This window comes from Mesocricetus auratus, unplaced genomic scaffold, assembly GCF_017639785.1.
Source record: "Mesocricetus auratus isolate SY011 unplaced genomic scaffold, BCM_Maur_2.0 Super-Scaffold_100026, whole genome shotgun sequence".
Classification (NCBI taxonomy): domain Eukaryota; kingdom Metazoa; phylum Chordata; class Mammalia; order Rodentia; family Cricetidae; genus Mesocricetus; species Mesocricetus auratus.
The window spans coordinates 23944347-23959367 of NW_024429207.1; the positions used below are offsets into that span (position 1 = coordinate 23944347).

Consider the following 15021-nt stretch of genomic DNA (forward strand, 5'->3'; position numbering starts at 1 on the left):
CTACTGAACCTGGGTGACAGAGAGGAGGCCTTGGCAATCTGTGGGACCTTGGAAAGTGGAGCAGTATTTATTCCTGGCATACCAGGGACTCTGGGAGCCCATGCCATGTGGAGCGATGCTCTCTCAGCCTGGACACACGGGGAAGAACCTGGGCCATTCCCAAGATGATATGACAGACTCTAGAAATCCCTCATGGAGGCCCTTGCCCTCCCTGAGGAGTGGAGGGGGGATGGAGTGGGGGTGAGGGGTTGGGAGGATTGGGGGGTAAGAGAGGAGGGAGGGAGAGGGAACTGAAAGTGACATGCATAAAAAATAAAAAATATGGAAAAAAAGAATATATGTTTATTGAATACTTGTCACTAGAACCTACTGAGGGACTGTTTTTGAAGAATACTTCTTTGTGTGTTATCATTCCTAACCCCCTGTCAGATGTACAAGCAGTAAAGATCTTTTTTTCTAGGCTGACTCTTCAATAAAATGTTATCCTTCACTATGCAGAAGCGTTTTAGCTTCATGTGGTCTCATTTGTCAATTGTTGGTCTCAATCCCTCCATTGCCGGCACTCTGTTCAGAAAACTCTTTCCTGTGCCTGTAAGTTTGAGCTTGGGCCTTTCTTTCTCCTCTGCCAGATTCAAGGTTCTGAGTCTTTAGCAAGGTTGCTCACTTGATTGAAAAGACTTAGTTTCATTTTTCTTCATGTAGATAGTCACTTAGGCCAGCACCATTTGTTAAAGATGCTGTCTTTTCTCCGATGTGTAACTTCAACTTCTTTGTCATAAGCCACATGGCCGTAGGGCACTGGGGATATTTTTTTCTGGATCCTCAGTGCTTTTCCATTGTTCAATGTGTCTGGTTTAAACCAGTACCATGTTGTTTATATTTCTATAACTCTAGAGGACTTGAAGTCAGAGGTGATGATTCCTCCAGCAGAGTTATTACTATTGGGCACTGTTTTGGATAATCTGCGTTCTTTGTGTTGGAAAGTGGTGAGTGGCATCAAAATACATTTTATGAAGTTCTCAAAGAATTAATAAGAAAAGTTTTTAAAGATTTGCCTTCAAAGCTGTGTCAAGCCCACTGAGGGGCTGCCATGAGCAAGGCATACCCTCATACTCTGAGGAAATTTATGGACAAGAAGGTACCATTCAAGTTAATTGGTGGCAGACATGTCCAAGCAATACTGTGAGCTTTGACCATTGATCAGTAATGTGAAGGCGGAAGTGAGGAAAACACCAAGATAGGACAGCAGAGTAACACTAAAACTGTGGTCACATGAAGAGACAGCATCCTCATGTTAGAAGCCTTGGAATTACTTTGAGCAATGGCTGTTCATCAGAGGAGTTCACATTCCCTCCCCAAATGGCCTGATTATATGATATCAGATCATATACTTTTTAATAAGAGACTCTTATAACACCCACAAAATGTAAAAATAAATCAGGAAGTAAATTACATTTGATGTTTACTTTTATTCATAAATATTTGTCATCAGTTTTCTTTTGTGAAGAAACTATCTCTTTTTCTTCCTGTTTTAACAATTATTCTCATAACAACTTTTTGTTAACCGAATTCTCACCTTTCTCTTCAACAGCTCCTGTGTTTTCTCCACTTTCTTCAGGGCCCATAAACAACCGAGTACTCCACGTTGGTTGAAATCGCTCGAAGATGGACTGATAAAATGAGCATAGGTAAGATGCTGCACAGAGGTCTCCTAACACCTTCCCAAGACACAGCTAGAATGTTCGCCTGAGTACCTTCCGCCGCTTCTTGTCCCTGCCAAACCTTCCTGCTTGTTCTGTCTTTGGCCTTGGTTGTACTGTTGTGGCTCCTGGGGGTTACATAGAGTAGTCAAAAGCACACATTAAAAAAACAGTGAAATAACCATGAACATCTACTTAACTGGTGACACAAATGTTGAAAATCAAAGTAATATTTTAATAATAATAATAATGATAATTTAGCAATCAAACACTCATGAAAGCTTTACTATTCAACGAGCTTGGGAAATGTGTGCCGCTATCTAGAGATTCGCATAGCAAATCGATACACAGGACAGGCACAATGCTGAAGCACGCACAAGTGGTCCCAGAAAAAGAAACAAAATGCAGCTAGCTTAAGACACAAAGTGTAAAGGCTATATGGACTCACATGAACGACACAGACTGTCACCCTTGGTTGTCCTCCAGAGATGGAAGGGAAGTACCTATTGCAGAGAACACCGTGCACTTCACACACGGGGCCCAGCCCAGACACTCCTCTAAGCTTTGGGAGCCTCTTAGACAACCCTGACCAACAATTCAATAGAGGCTTTCTCATGCCTTTTGCTCTTATGGTATTATCAGCCCAGATAAATGTGTGTGTGTGTGTGTGTGTGTGTGTGTGTGTGTGTGTGTGTGTGTACTATAAAATTTATATACATATGTATGCATGTATTTGTGCATGGACTTAGGCTTTTCTTCAGATAGATACTCAATAGCACGATTCCTTGTGGCCTTTTTTCAGACAATCTTACTGTTGTTTTATCCTGCTCCCTCCTTCTCATATGTTCACCTCATTCTCCTTCCCTAGCTGGAGCTTTTGCACACACACGCCCCGTCAGATCATTTCTTCCCTGTAACCCCCTCCCACCGTCATTATTGTTTCCTAACCCTCCAGCCTGGCTGAAGGCTTAAGGATGAAAAGCCCTCAGGTGGGCTGAGAAACTCAGACAGAAGAACTGACTTGACTGGTCACATCTGTGGGATGTGAGGTAGATCCTGGTAAGATCACCACACCAACCTCTATTGGTACCTAACACTTTGAAATACAATTCTGCTCCCATGGAGACTGGTCTGTACTTCCTTTATTCCCAAGTGGCCTCTGTCAGTTCTAACATTTGGTGCCAAAACACAGGCTGAGTTTGGGGCCCCAAATCCCAGCCTGTCTCTTTTGGTGACTTTTTCTCTCTTCTTTTACCAGTCTTCCTTTTCTGAGACCCATCCCACTGAGAGCATGGCAGCTCTCTGTGTTCACTAGGCTGTAATAGCCACCAGTAGGGACTTGAAGCCTGTGGGTGTTTGGTATGCCATGTAAACTTAGTTTGGGTCCCCTCTCACTCTCTCCCTCCCCTTTGACCTCCAGAGTAGAGGCCTTCTGTCACTCAACACAACAGGGCTTCCAACATCCTGGTTCAGCCTTCAGGAGCCCTAGATTTTCACCCTCATCTGTACCCTGAGAGTTCTCCAGCTTTCTGTCTCCAGCTGTGCCTGACCTGTCACTGGAATTGGGGATGCCCATTCTAGACCCTGGTCACTTGTTTCTAGCCACTTTCTGGTTATAAGTAAAGACTTACTACCAGAAACTAACATCATTCTTACCTTGCCTAAAATAGGGACCAAGATCTACATCCCTACCCATATGTTTGGTTTGCCTGAAAACAAATCTCAAGGCATCAGTACACCTGTCAACTGAGGTCTGGACCCGATACCCACTGGAAAACACTTTCGGAGATCAAGGTTTCACTGATCAGACAGCTTCCTAAGACTGAATGGCATATGATGTGAAACCCCCACCTTCAGGCCCCCTTTCCATCTCCACTCCTGTCCCTCCCATCACCTCAACACTTAGGGTTTTACCATCTCAAACTTCTAAACTAATCCCCTAAACTCTTTCAGATGATAGTCTGGCTGCTAGGCCCCTCCTTGTCAAAGCAGAGCAGACAAAGTTATTTCCCTGTGCTGCTTAAATGGAGAAGCTGACGCTCGAGGGGATTTAGCCTTCCCACTCCAGACTCAAGCAGATTTTCCCTACACACCCCTGTCCTAGGTCAAGATAGGCCTCTGACTCTGTGGTTATGAAAAGGAGGACAAAACAGCCCAGTCCGCCCCCTGTCCTGGAACTGGGATGGTAACAGCTCTTAGACCCTAAGAGATGTTTCTCAACCTTCCTTAATGCTGCAACCCTTTAACACAGTTCCTCATGTTGTGGTGGCCCCCAGCCATAGAATGATTTTCATAGTTTCTTCATAACATAATTTTGCTACTGCTGTGAATGGTAATGTAAATATCTGATAGCTAAGTGACCTCGCTCAAGAGGTCACAAGCCACAGGATAAGAACCACCACCTTACAGAGTTACTTCCCATGGGCTCTTCATCTCTTATTCCTTATCTCTTCTGAGAGAAACCTGTGTTGTGAATCCAGCTACTGTATCAGCGGCTTATGGATTTAGCTTTATGAACTGAGACTGTGAAATCTCTTCCCCTCTTTATTTTTGGGTCTACCTACCTAGGTAACCTGTCCCATCTCATCCTACCCCCACAGGAGTCTACCTACATAAAGCATATTTTTAAACAAAGGGTGTAATGACTCACATTAGTTCTACAAAATGGTTGATCCACCAGGGACTCATGCCCTGGTGGGGTATGGACTCACTTTAACACAGCCTGAGTTCACCTTGAGCAGAAAACAACCATGTGATTTTCTGCCACCTTGGCTGTGGGAACTCATCAAGATAGGAGCAACCATATGACTTGGTCACCTTGCTAATGATACCATAAAGAAAGCAAATGCCATATGACTTCACCACAATCTTGGTTAATGCTACCACATGGCACAAGCCAAAATGGTGGCACCTGTAAACCTAATGGTCCCAGTCAGCCCTCTGGAAAGCACTACACCCCTTTTATACTGGACTAAAGAGAAAGCATCAAACATCTAAAGTGGAATTTCTTTGTAATTTAAATGTTTTGTTTTGTTTTGATAGTTTTTACATGATGCATTTGATGGCTTCTAAGAAGAACATAAAATTCTTGTGATCCATGTGCTCCCAGCACTGACATACTGGCAAATGGAGATAAGAACTTGAGTTTCACAGATCCCAATGGAGACTCAAAGGACAGTGACTGAGTGCTATATAAGCTGCTGCCAGTGAGACACTGCAATAGTCAGCTTTGTTGCATTGCAGCACCTCATCATGAGAGAGAAACAACACAGAGATCCCTAGTAAATATACTGTTAGGTTGGGCAGAAATCAAAGCAGATATGTGTAAAACAATGTACTGAGGCAGGGGTTAAACATTTTATCTCAGCTAGAGGTAAGTGGTCCTGGAAATACCAGGCAGAAATAGCAGGCCTGCTCAACCGAAGGGAAATCATGCCTGCTACTAGAAACCCAGCCAACTGCTTGAGACTAGGAAGCCATGGATCTTAGAAAAAGAACCTGTGGCCATCACTTCGCTCTAGCAGTATAATTTCTAACTGAATTTTAAATACTTATCCTTGTCCACACAGATAAATATAGCTCTCACCTCTTTCCAAAGAAACCTGACTTTGCAATGAACAGGAGACTCTCCCTGAAAACCACAAGTTGTCTAAATACAGAGAACAAAGCTTAGAAGGAGAGAAGAGAAAATTAAGCATAGAAAGTAGAGAATACACCAGAAATTGTTTCTTGAGTTTTTACTAGGTTCGTGTTCTAGAATGCATTGGAGATAAACAAACATGTCAGTGATGGGCATACATAGGAGCTTTCCTGAACTGTGGGTTTGGGAAGGTAGAAAGGAAGGAAGCACAGGAATGTGGAAGGCAGAGAAGTATTGAATGGAAGGAGCCACACTATCCATGACAACAGTGTGTGCATGTACAACTGGATATAGCTGCTTGCGTTTAGCTATTGTGAAGAAACCCTAGCTCCAAAATGCCTAGTACTTCCACTCTTACTGCTGACCAGTAATAAGGAATGGAGGAGGCCTGGTGACTCTTCTTTCTACTCTTCGTCTCTTAGATTAGACTCTTTGATGCTTCTGCCTTATATTTTCCTATGTTTCTAATGCAACTGACTTGCATCTTGCAAAGATGCTTGCAACTATATACAGCAACCTCATTTCCCTTTATTTACTGCCTGTAACACCTCCTATTTCAGTCTTTGCCCTCTCTTCCTAGACACTCTGCTGTTTCCTCTAATTTCTCATTTCAAACAAAAACTCTGGTAATTTGAATTCTACTTTAGCCTCCTCACCAACACTCACAATGGAACCTCCTTTAGAAACTTAAGAAATAAAGATTATTTCCTCCAAGTTAGCAAACATGTTGAGTGAAGGATGTTTCCTTCTTCCTGTCTTAATAGGTATTTCTTTAAATGGCTTTTTATTAACAGTATTCTCACCTTTCTCTTCAGTGGCTCCTGTGTTTTCTCCACTTTCTTCAGGACCCATAAACGCCTGAGCACTCCACTTTGGTTGAAATCGCTCAAAGATGGGCTGATAAAATGAGCATAGGTAAGGAGCTTCACAGAGGTTTTCTAAAACCTTCCCAAGATATAGCTAGATCTCATATCAAAAGCAACTGGATGTAAATAAAGGATGCACTACAGAAAAACAAAAAATATGATGAGATCCTTACATATGCTCTCTACATCACGTCTACATTTTCCTTCATATGGTAACTGATCACAGAAGACCAGAGGAGACATCACCATAGACAGAAGAGTCTACACTGGGCATCTTTAAACAAGAGGTTAACGTCAGAATGCATTACTAGTACATGCAATCTTCACATGACCACCAGTGTTTAAACAAATCTTATTTTCTTGCTGCTACAGGTTGGGACATTGAGATTTACATAGACAGAAACATTTCCCATCAAAAGAAGAAATGCAGATGAAGTGTGCTTTTATTATGTAAGCTGTTTAGAATAAATGGAACACTGTTATAGTTGGTCCTGTTGGAATTAAAGCCCTAAACACACTGGATAAATTTTCCATTGATAACAACATGGCTACTCAGAGAGACCAGGTAAAGTTTGAAAATCTTCTTTACCTTACAGTTAAATAAGAACATGAAAACATTAAATATGCCCTATCAGGTTTCCATACCTATTAAGAGAGAACTTTTAAAGGTGTATAAAGATTAAAAAGGAACGATACAAATGAACTTCAAAATCCAGTTGTATAATGAAGGCAGAGCAAATGTAACCAAATCCTATGATCATGTTCATGCCTAGGGAATTTATTTAAAACATGACATGGATAACAATTTACATAGCTGGTTTTTATAGTGATAACACATTATTGAGATGTCCCAAATCACCTCTAAATCACTACAAAAGAAAGCATTAGAAGTTTGCCCAGTGTTGTGTCAAACCAAATAGTATAGAACACATTATCTGCCTCCACACAGTCATAGTCACACTGTTCTGCCCCCAACCCCCATCCCTCTGCTTGTGGTCATGGGCAAGGTCCCTAAGAATCATTTCATTACTGTGACAGTCCTGATGACCTTCCATTTTCTCTTCATCTTAGGACTATATTTTCTTTCTCATGTATCTTTGTTGTATATAATATATGTATAATTTTTAAGTACCAGAAGTGTTTGACAGGGTGACAATAGCTCTATCTCCATTCTTTACATCATTTTAATTTTAATTTCTGAGGCAGTCCTCTAGCTTCAGCTTCCTAAGCACTAATGTCAAATGTGTGTAGCAGCCTTTCCATGGTCCCTTAATCTCAGCCTTACAACTGAATGCCTATCTCAATTTATTATAACACAAAGTCAATGCGTAACATTTCATCATGCTTGCTGATATCCATCACTGAATTAACGATAACCTCAAAGGTGATCATGTGGAGCATAACACGAGAGAGGCCATTCTAGAAGACAGCATTCTATTTATTGTTAGTGGGGTCCAATGTGCCTCCCTATCCACTCACACACCTGAGATAATGAAGGCAGCAAGAGTCCAGAGGAAAATATACCTTACCCTCTTCTGTGCTGCTGGTTAGTAGGAAATCTTAGATGAATTTTCAGTCATTGGGAATGATCATCATAGCATTAATCAGGCTCAGGAAGGGTCATTCTTTTACTGTTCATACTTTAAACCACTTAGTCACCAGTTCAAATCTGGTCTCACTCTGTATTAGGTAAGATGTTATGAGACTGGAACTCCAGCAATAAGAAAAGGTTGTGAAAGAAATCCAAGGATAAGGCTGAAGAGGAGTTAATGGCTGTAGGTTCTGAAAATGTTGTACTCGGCACAGTTGACAAAAAGTTCCAAAATTAGATATTAGACATGATCCCATTATTCTCCAGGACAGTGTGACTTGTAACTGCCTCAGCCTGTGTTAACCATTCACCAATGATAAGAATCTTAAAGGAAAATGTAAACTCCTAAGTACCTTCCTCTGCTTCTTGTCACTGACAAATCTTCCTGTTTGTTCTGTCTTTGGCCCCGGTTGTATTGTTGTGGCTCCTAAGAGATACATAGGGTGGTTAAAACCAGACATTAAAACAGTGGAAGAACCATCATCATCTACTCAACTGGCAATACAAGTGTTGAAAAAGTAAACAAAGAAGAGTTGGGTTTTTAACTTAACAATGAAATGATTAGAGTCACCTTAATATTCAAGTAGGTATTTACTAGCTTGAGAAATGAATACAATTATTTAGAGAGTCATACACCGAATAGACACATAGGCAGAAGCACCGAGTTAAAGTTAACCACACATGTTAAAGAAGCATGCACAAATGACTCCAGTAGACCCAAACTAACACAGAATTGGTTGGTATGATGGTTTTAAAGGATATAGCCCCCAAAGGGAGTGGCACTATTAGGAGGCATGGCCTTGTTGGAGGAAGTATGTCTCTGTGGGGTGGGATTTGAGTCGACTTCCTGTTGCCTGCAAGATGTCGGACTCTCAGCTGTTTCTCTTGTACACCACCAAGTTCCCTGCCATGATAATAATGGACTGAAGCTCTGAAACTGTAAGCAGCCCCCTCGATTAAATGTTTTTTCATAAGAGTTGCTGTGGTCGTGGTGTTTCTTCACAACAATAAAAACCCTAAGAGAGTTGGCCCATGGAAGCACATACTTCCACACTGCACACTATTCTCCTCCTGGGGAGAGAAATGTTTCTAGACATTTTCTTAATTGAATTATGTCTTACACTTCTTATGTCCTTCCTGTGTAAAATACTTTGCTCTACTTATTGACTAGCCTCTCCCTTCTTATGAAATTTCATGATAACTGACTGAATCCTTCCTGGATAACATTTCTCATTCTCCAGGTCAGCATGTACACTTTCCTTTTAACTACCTTAAAAGTTTGTTCATTCATACAGCAAGGATGTCTGTTCCACTATGTTCATAGCAACATTATTTGTAATAGCCAGAACTTGGAATCAACCTAGATGCCCCTCAACCGAAGAGTGGATAGAGAAAATGTGGTACATTTATACAATGGAGTACTATTCAGCAGAAAAAAAAATGGAATCCTGAAATTTGCAGGCAAAAGGATGGCACTACACTAGAAGAAACCATCCTGAGTGAGGTAACCCAGTTACAAAAAGAGAAACATGGCATGTATGCTCTCATATATGGATTTTAGACATAGATCTGGGGAGTGCCAGCCTACAATCCCATGGCCAGAGAGTCTGGGAAACAGAACCTTCATTGATTGGCTGATGGAAGCAGAGGCAGACCCCCACGGCTAAGCACAGACCTGAACTCAAGAAATCCAGTGACAGAGACGGAGGACTGATGACCAAAGGGTTTAAGACTAGGCTGGTTTAATCCCCAGAAACAGCTGACCTGACAAGGGTTAGCTCTTGAATCGCAGACTGATGGCTGGGAATCCATCATGGGACTGATCAAGACCCCCTGAATGTGGGTGTCAGTGAAGAGGCCTAGGCAATCTATTGAGCCTTGGGCAATAGATCAGTATTTATCTCGGGTATACAAATGGGCTTTGGACTCCCATCCAACAATGTGAGATGTACTCTCACCCTGGGCTCACATTGAATCTTGGTAACTTTGTCTACTTTAATCTTTGTTCCTTCTTTTTTAAATACTGTTCCATTTCTGGATGTTTCTCAGATTGAGTAAAGATATTAATACTTCATATCATACATTAGCTTTATCAGGGACACTTTCAATGACATAACTCTGTCAGGGGCTTGAGAATATACAGATTTCTGTCATGTTAGACTAGTTCATGAACATTGTTGGGCAGTTTTCCTTGGTGAAGAAAGTAGCTCCATCTTCATGTTTTAATGGGAATTTCTTGCAATGACTATTAATAGAATTCTTACCTCTCTCTTCAGCAACTCCTGAATTTTTCACATGTTTTTCAGGATCTAAAGACACTTGATCATTCCGTTTCGGTTGAAGTTGCTGCAAAACAGGCTGTTAAAATTAGGATCAGTAAGGACTTGCACAGAGATTTCCTGACTGCTCTCCAAGAACATCACAATATCTTTTCTTAAGATTAACTGGATATAAAGATATAATTTGCCATGTAGATAACAAATTTCTGTCTATGTATGTGATTATCTACTAAGGAAGCACTGAAAGAATAAAGTAAAAATTACAAAGTTACTGTTAAAAAAAGATTAACTGGATAGAAGTAAAAGAAGCATGTCCTAAAAAAATAAGCATAGATATGTAGATAGACAGATGATAGACAGATAGATTTATAGATAGATAGATGATAAATAGAGATATAGCAGATATATTGAGATCCTTATATATACATTCTAAATCACATCTCTATTTTTTCATACAATTGACTTAGCAGAGAAGTCCATTGTTTTATGTTTTTTACTTTTCAAATAGTTGGAATTTATACAGTGATGAAAAGACTATGCAAGAAATCCAAGGGTAAGGAGAAGAACCTTAATGTGAAAATGCAAATTCCTAAATACCTTCCTCTGCTTCTTGTTACTACCACACCATTCTGTCTGTTCTTCCTCCAACCTCAGTTGTACAGTTTCTGCCCCTGACAAACACATATATGTAAAGTCAGCCAAGAAAGCAGTGAAATAAACACTATCACCTGCAAAACCACAGATACAAAAATTTTAAAAGTGAACAATTAAATGTCAGGTTTTTATTTTGCAACAAAATGTTTAAGTATATCTTGATATTCAACTAGATGTTTCCTGATTCAGAAAATAAATGCCATTATCAAAGCTTCATAGACCTTATACATAGGCAGTAGGAGTCATCATCCCCTTATATACATGCCAAAGACATATGCACTTATTATTTCAATAAACAGAAATGAAAACATCTTCAGTAACAAAATTGTCATTATGAATCGCATATACTCACAGCCCTCATTCTTCTGTATTTGCTAAAAGTAACACATCGAAGATCATCTATGAAAATTCTTGACCTGATTACACCATATTCATGCATTGTTTGTATCTACTACTTTGACAAATCGTTCCCTACCTCAGTATAAGTTAAATATCCCTTGATTCTACTTCTTTTTCCTGATGCTCACACATGTTGCTTTCCTCACAGCACCCTTAACACTTCATTTTTCATTTGAAGTGTAAATTACTTATTCACATGCCTATTTTATTTCCAGTCTTAGAAGTGATAAATTTTTTATAATTTTGTAAAATTAGTATTTTACTTATTTTTCTCTGGAATTTAAAGGGACAAGCAAACAATGCAGCAGTGCCCTTACATGAGAATTATTTGATTTTTCTCTTAACAAGAGGGTTAGTATACAGTGACCAGGATGGTAAAGTAGCATGTGAGGCATACTAAGGGAAACAGAGTTTCAACTTGCAGGTGTTTAAAATTACAGAAGATATGCATATATGCATAATACCCAAGAGAAGAGGATGGAGACAAGATCCTCTGAATGGATGGGGAACAGGGCGAGGGGGGGTAGTGGGACCTGGGAAGAATAGAGGGGGTAAAGAGGAAGGGAGTTGGTCATGGGGGACAGGAAGTTGAGGGGGTGGGGGTAGAATAGGGGGAAGAGGGAATCATAGGATCGAAGACAGATCAGGCACCAGAGTGACCTCGAGTGATCTAAAGGTATAACATCAATTGGCAAGCTAAGCAATAGTGGAAGGACCACCTTGAATGCCCATTCCTGATAATGAACTTGATGTCTATAACTATCCGGGAGCCTTCATCCTGGGACTGATGGAAGCAGAGGCAAACACACAACTAAGCACTGAACTGAACCCAAGGAACCCAGTGACAGAGAGAGAGGAATGATGAGCAAATTGGCAAAGAATGGGCTGGCAAAACCAGCAGAGACAGCTGATCTGAACAGGGGAGTGCTCTTGGACCCCAGACCGACAGTGGGGAGGCCAGAATGGGACTGATCTGGACCCCCCAAATGTGAGTGTCAGTGAGAAGGCCTGGACAACCTATGGGGCTCTGAGCTGTGGATCAGTGTCTATCCCTGGTATACAATCTGTCTTCATGTGCCTATAGCACAAAGAGAGATGCTCTCTCAGCCTGGACTCTTAGGTGAGTGCCTTGACCCTACCAAGAGTAAAATGATAGACTCTAGACATCCCCTATGTGGAAGGATTTGGCAATAGGGTGGGAGGGAGGGTGGAAGGGGAGTGCGGGAGGAGGGGAGGGAGAGGGAACTGGGATTGACATGTAAAACAAGCTATTTAAAATTAAAAAAAAATTACAGGTAGGGTTGAGGTAGACATCATCATCTCATTAGGAGTGCAAGAGAAGTTGGTAAAGATGGTCAAGGGCTGGAAAGGGAGGACCAATAAGGAATCGGATCATTAAGGTTTACTGTACAAGATGTGTTAAGTGGTAACATGCTTAAACACTGACATTTAAAGCAAAGGTTCGTTCTCCCTTTTGCAACCAAGGCATATCAGCTCTAGATATGAGAAGAATAACATTTTTGAGTGGCAAGAACATTTAACAATACTAGCTCAAAAAATACTTAAGGAAAAATAATTAAAAGAGTGTAAATATAAACTTGAACCCCTAAATAACCAGACACTAACAACTAGACACCGACACGGGGTAAGCTAAGTGAAATGATTGAGTGATTTCTGTTTACTTTCATACTTTTCTCCCATCTCCTGGTGTTGGTGAATTTTATTTAATATTTCTCATGAATGTATGTTTCTTGCAAAGCAAATCTCATTAATAAATTAAATGATAGATAGGTTTCCGTTCACTCCCACTGTACATAAGTGAGTCTTAGGGAGAACTCAAACCCAATTTATGTTGATAAAAATATAATTATAGCCAAACTAGAAGAAAAAACATCAAAAAGGTATCAATTCAATTATTATATGAACTTGGATTTGCTGTTGCCAGTAACTGTGCTTTCATGTAATTGAAACTGTTCTAAAATATATACTTAATTTTTTTTGGTTAGGGATAGGTAAGACAATCTGTTTCATTACATTGCAATAGGTAAATTCCTGCTACAGTGTAGATATCATGGTTGACTAGGGTCACTGACTTAAGCAGTACATTAATTAGAACACAAATTATATGAATATTATCCATAGACTGTTTCCACAGCAGGTTCATTTTTATTAGAACACTTCTTTATGTTTTTATTATATCTTGAATTTAGGCAATTATGCTTAAATGATATTTACATTTTTGCATTTAATCCTTCCACCAAATTAGAGAACTAGGTCATAGGGAATAAAAAAACTGGATATTTCAAGTATTAATAAGTACTTGCCAGGCAGAGGCAGGTGAATCTCTGAGTTCAAGACCAGCCTGGTCTACTGAATGAGTTCCAGGAGAGGCTCCAAAGCAATACAGAGAAACCCTGTCTCGAAAAACAAAAAACAAAACAAACAAACAAAAAAACGTAAGTACTTGTTTTGGGGAAATAACTATTGATAAATGTACCTGTCATTAATGATTTTTCCTGATTCACTGTTGAGTCTTTAGTTAACACAGAATCTTGTTTTTCAATGGCATCCTGCATGGGTTTGAAACAAGACGTTCAATGATACTTCTGTACATCATAGAGTAGGAAGTTAAGGAAACTGAACAAAAATGTAAACATTGTTACCTTTAATTCAGGATATTCAGGAGAAAGGCCTGGGAAACCAAACACTTGCAATTAATTGCATGTTAATGTGACAAGGTCAATCAAGATTACATGCAGAATCAGTGTGGAAACTAATCATCAGACTTATCACTGGGAATATTTCCTTTAAGACTGGGGTTTGCTTTATCTTCACTTGCTTTGTTGTAGTCTTATTAGGAGACAGAGTAAAAGTCAAGTACAAAACGAGGTTTTGACTTCAATTACATGAAACGTTCCAAGGTGAGATTACATAGTAAACACCACTAAATAGAAAAGACTCTCGTATTGATGCCAGTGTTTCATTCCTAACTGATGGAGGGAAAGATGGCCTCTTTTGTGAAATGGTATCATCTAACCTAGATGTCAGAATGAACAGGAACATGACACTGCATATATTGCCAGTAGAACTTTCACAATAAGAATTTGTTTTTTCCACATTATTAATTCAGGAAGGAGAACACAGCCATAAAATCCAGGGAAATACACAAATCAGTGTTTTGTTAAAGAAAGCTTTCTAATTTGATTAGGCTGTATATTAGCATTAAAAATAGTGATGCAAAAAATATTTCTCCTTTGCTGGTACATATGGATTGTTATGAAGACTACAATACCCCTTTCCCTCCTGAGACAGGGTTTCTTTCTATAGCTTTGTTTGTGCTGGAACTCACTTTGTAGAGCAGACCAGCCTTGAATTCACAGACATCTGTCTACCTCTGCTTCTCAAGTGCAGGGAATCAAGGTGCTTTTTTAATATCCTACATTTTTAAAGAAATATTTCTCATAAAGTCTCAGAATCTAAAACATAAGAAGTTTATAGTAATGGAATGGGATTGTCAAATAAAAATAAACTGAGTTTTCACAAAATAATTAGCGCTTACTAATTACCTTACCTTAGTGATCAGTCCAACAGTCAGCATAATACACGATCGTGGTGTGCTTTTTTTCCAAAATTGCATTGATTCATTGTATTGTGTGAGTAACCAATTTGTTTCTAAATTGTTTTCTGAGTTATTAGGATCTAATGCCAGAATTTAAAACATGTAATCAAGTATGTCAGGGATGGGTGGCCCTTCAGAAGAAGGCCTGAACTTGGCTCCTGTAGACTAAGTTCAGAAAGATGGAGGGAAGATTCAGGGAAGGAAATTCTATAGCAAAGAAATGTTAAACAACAAAACCATCAGCCTAAAGATAGTCATGATCAACCTGCTGTT

The 15021-nt window shown here is 39.8% G+C and overlaps 1 protein-coding gene across 1 annotated transcript in view; it reads right to left on the minus strand.

The window, feature by feature from the left end:
- The window catches only part of LOC110340289, a 93030-nt gene that overhangs the window by 44707 nt on the left and 33302 nt on the right, over nt 1-15021 (minus strand). Inside the window, exons 20-27 of the mRNA XM_040731735.1 lie at nt 13793-13821; nt 13627-13699; nt 10674-10747; nt 10062-10143; nt 8151-8224; nt 6144-6237; nt 1755-1828; nt 1577-1670 (exon numbers count right to left, since the gene is read on the minus strand). Of these exons, the coding sequence (XP_040587669.1) occupies nt 1577-1670; nt 1755-1828; nt 6144-6237; nt 8151-8224; nt 10062-10143; nt 10674-10747; nt 13627-13699; nt 13793-13821 (594 nt within the window). The remainder of the gene's footprint in view (nt 1-1576; nt 1671-1754; nt 1829-6143; nt 6238-8150; nt 8225-10061; nt 10144-10673; nt 10748-13626; nt 13700-13792; nt 13822-15021) is intronic.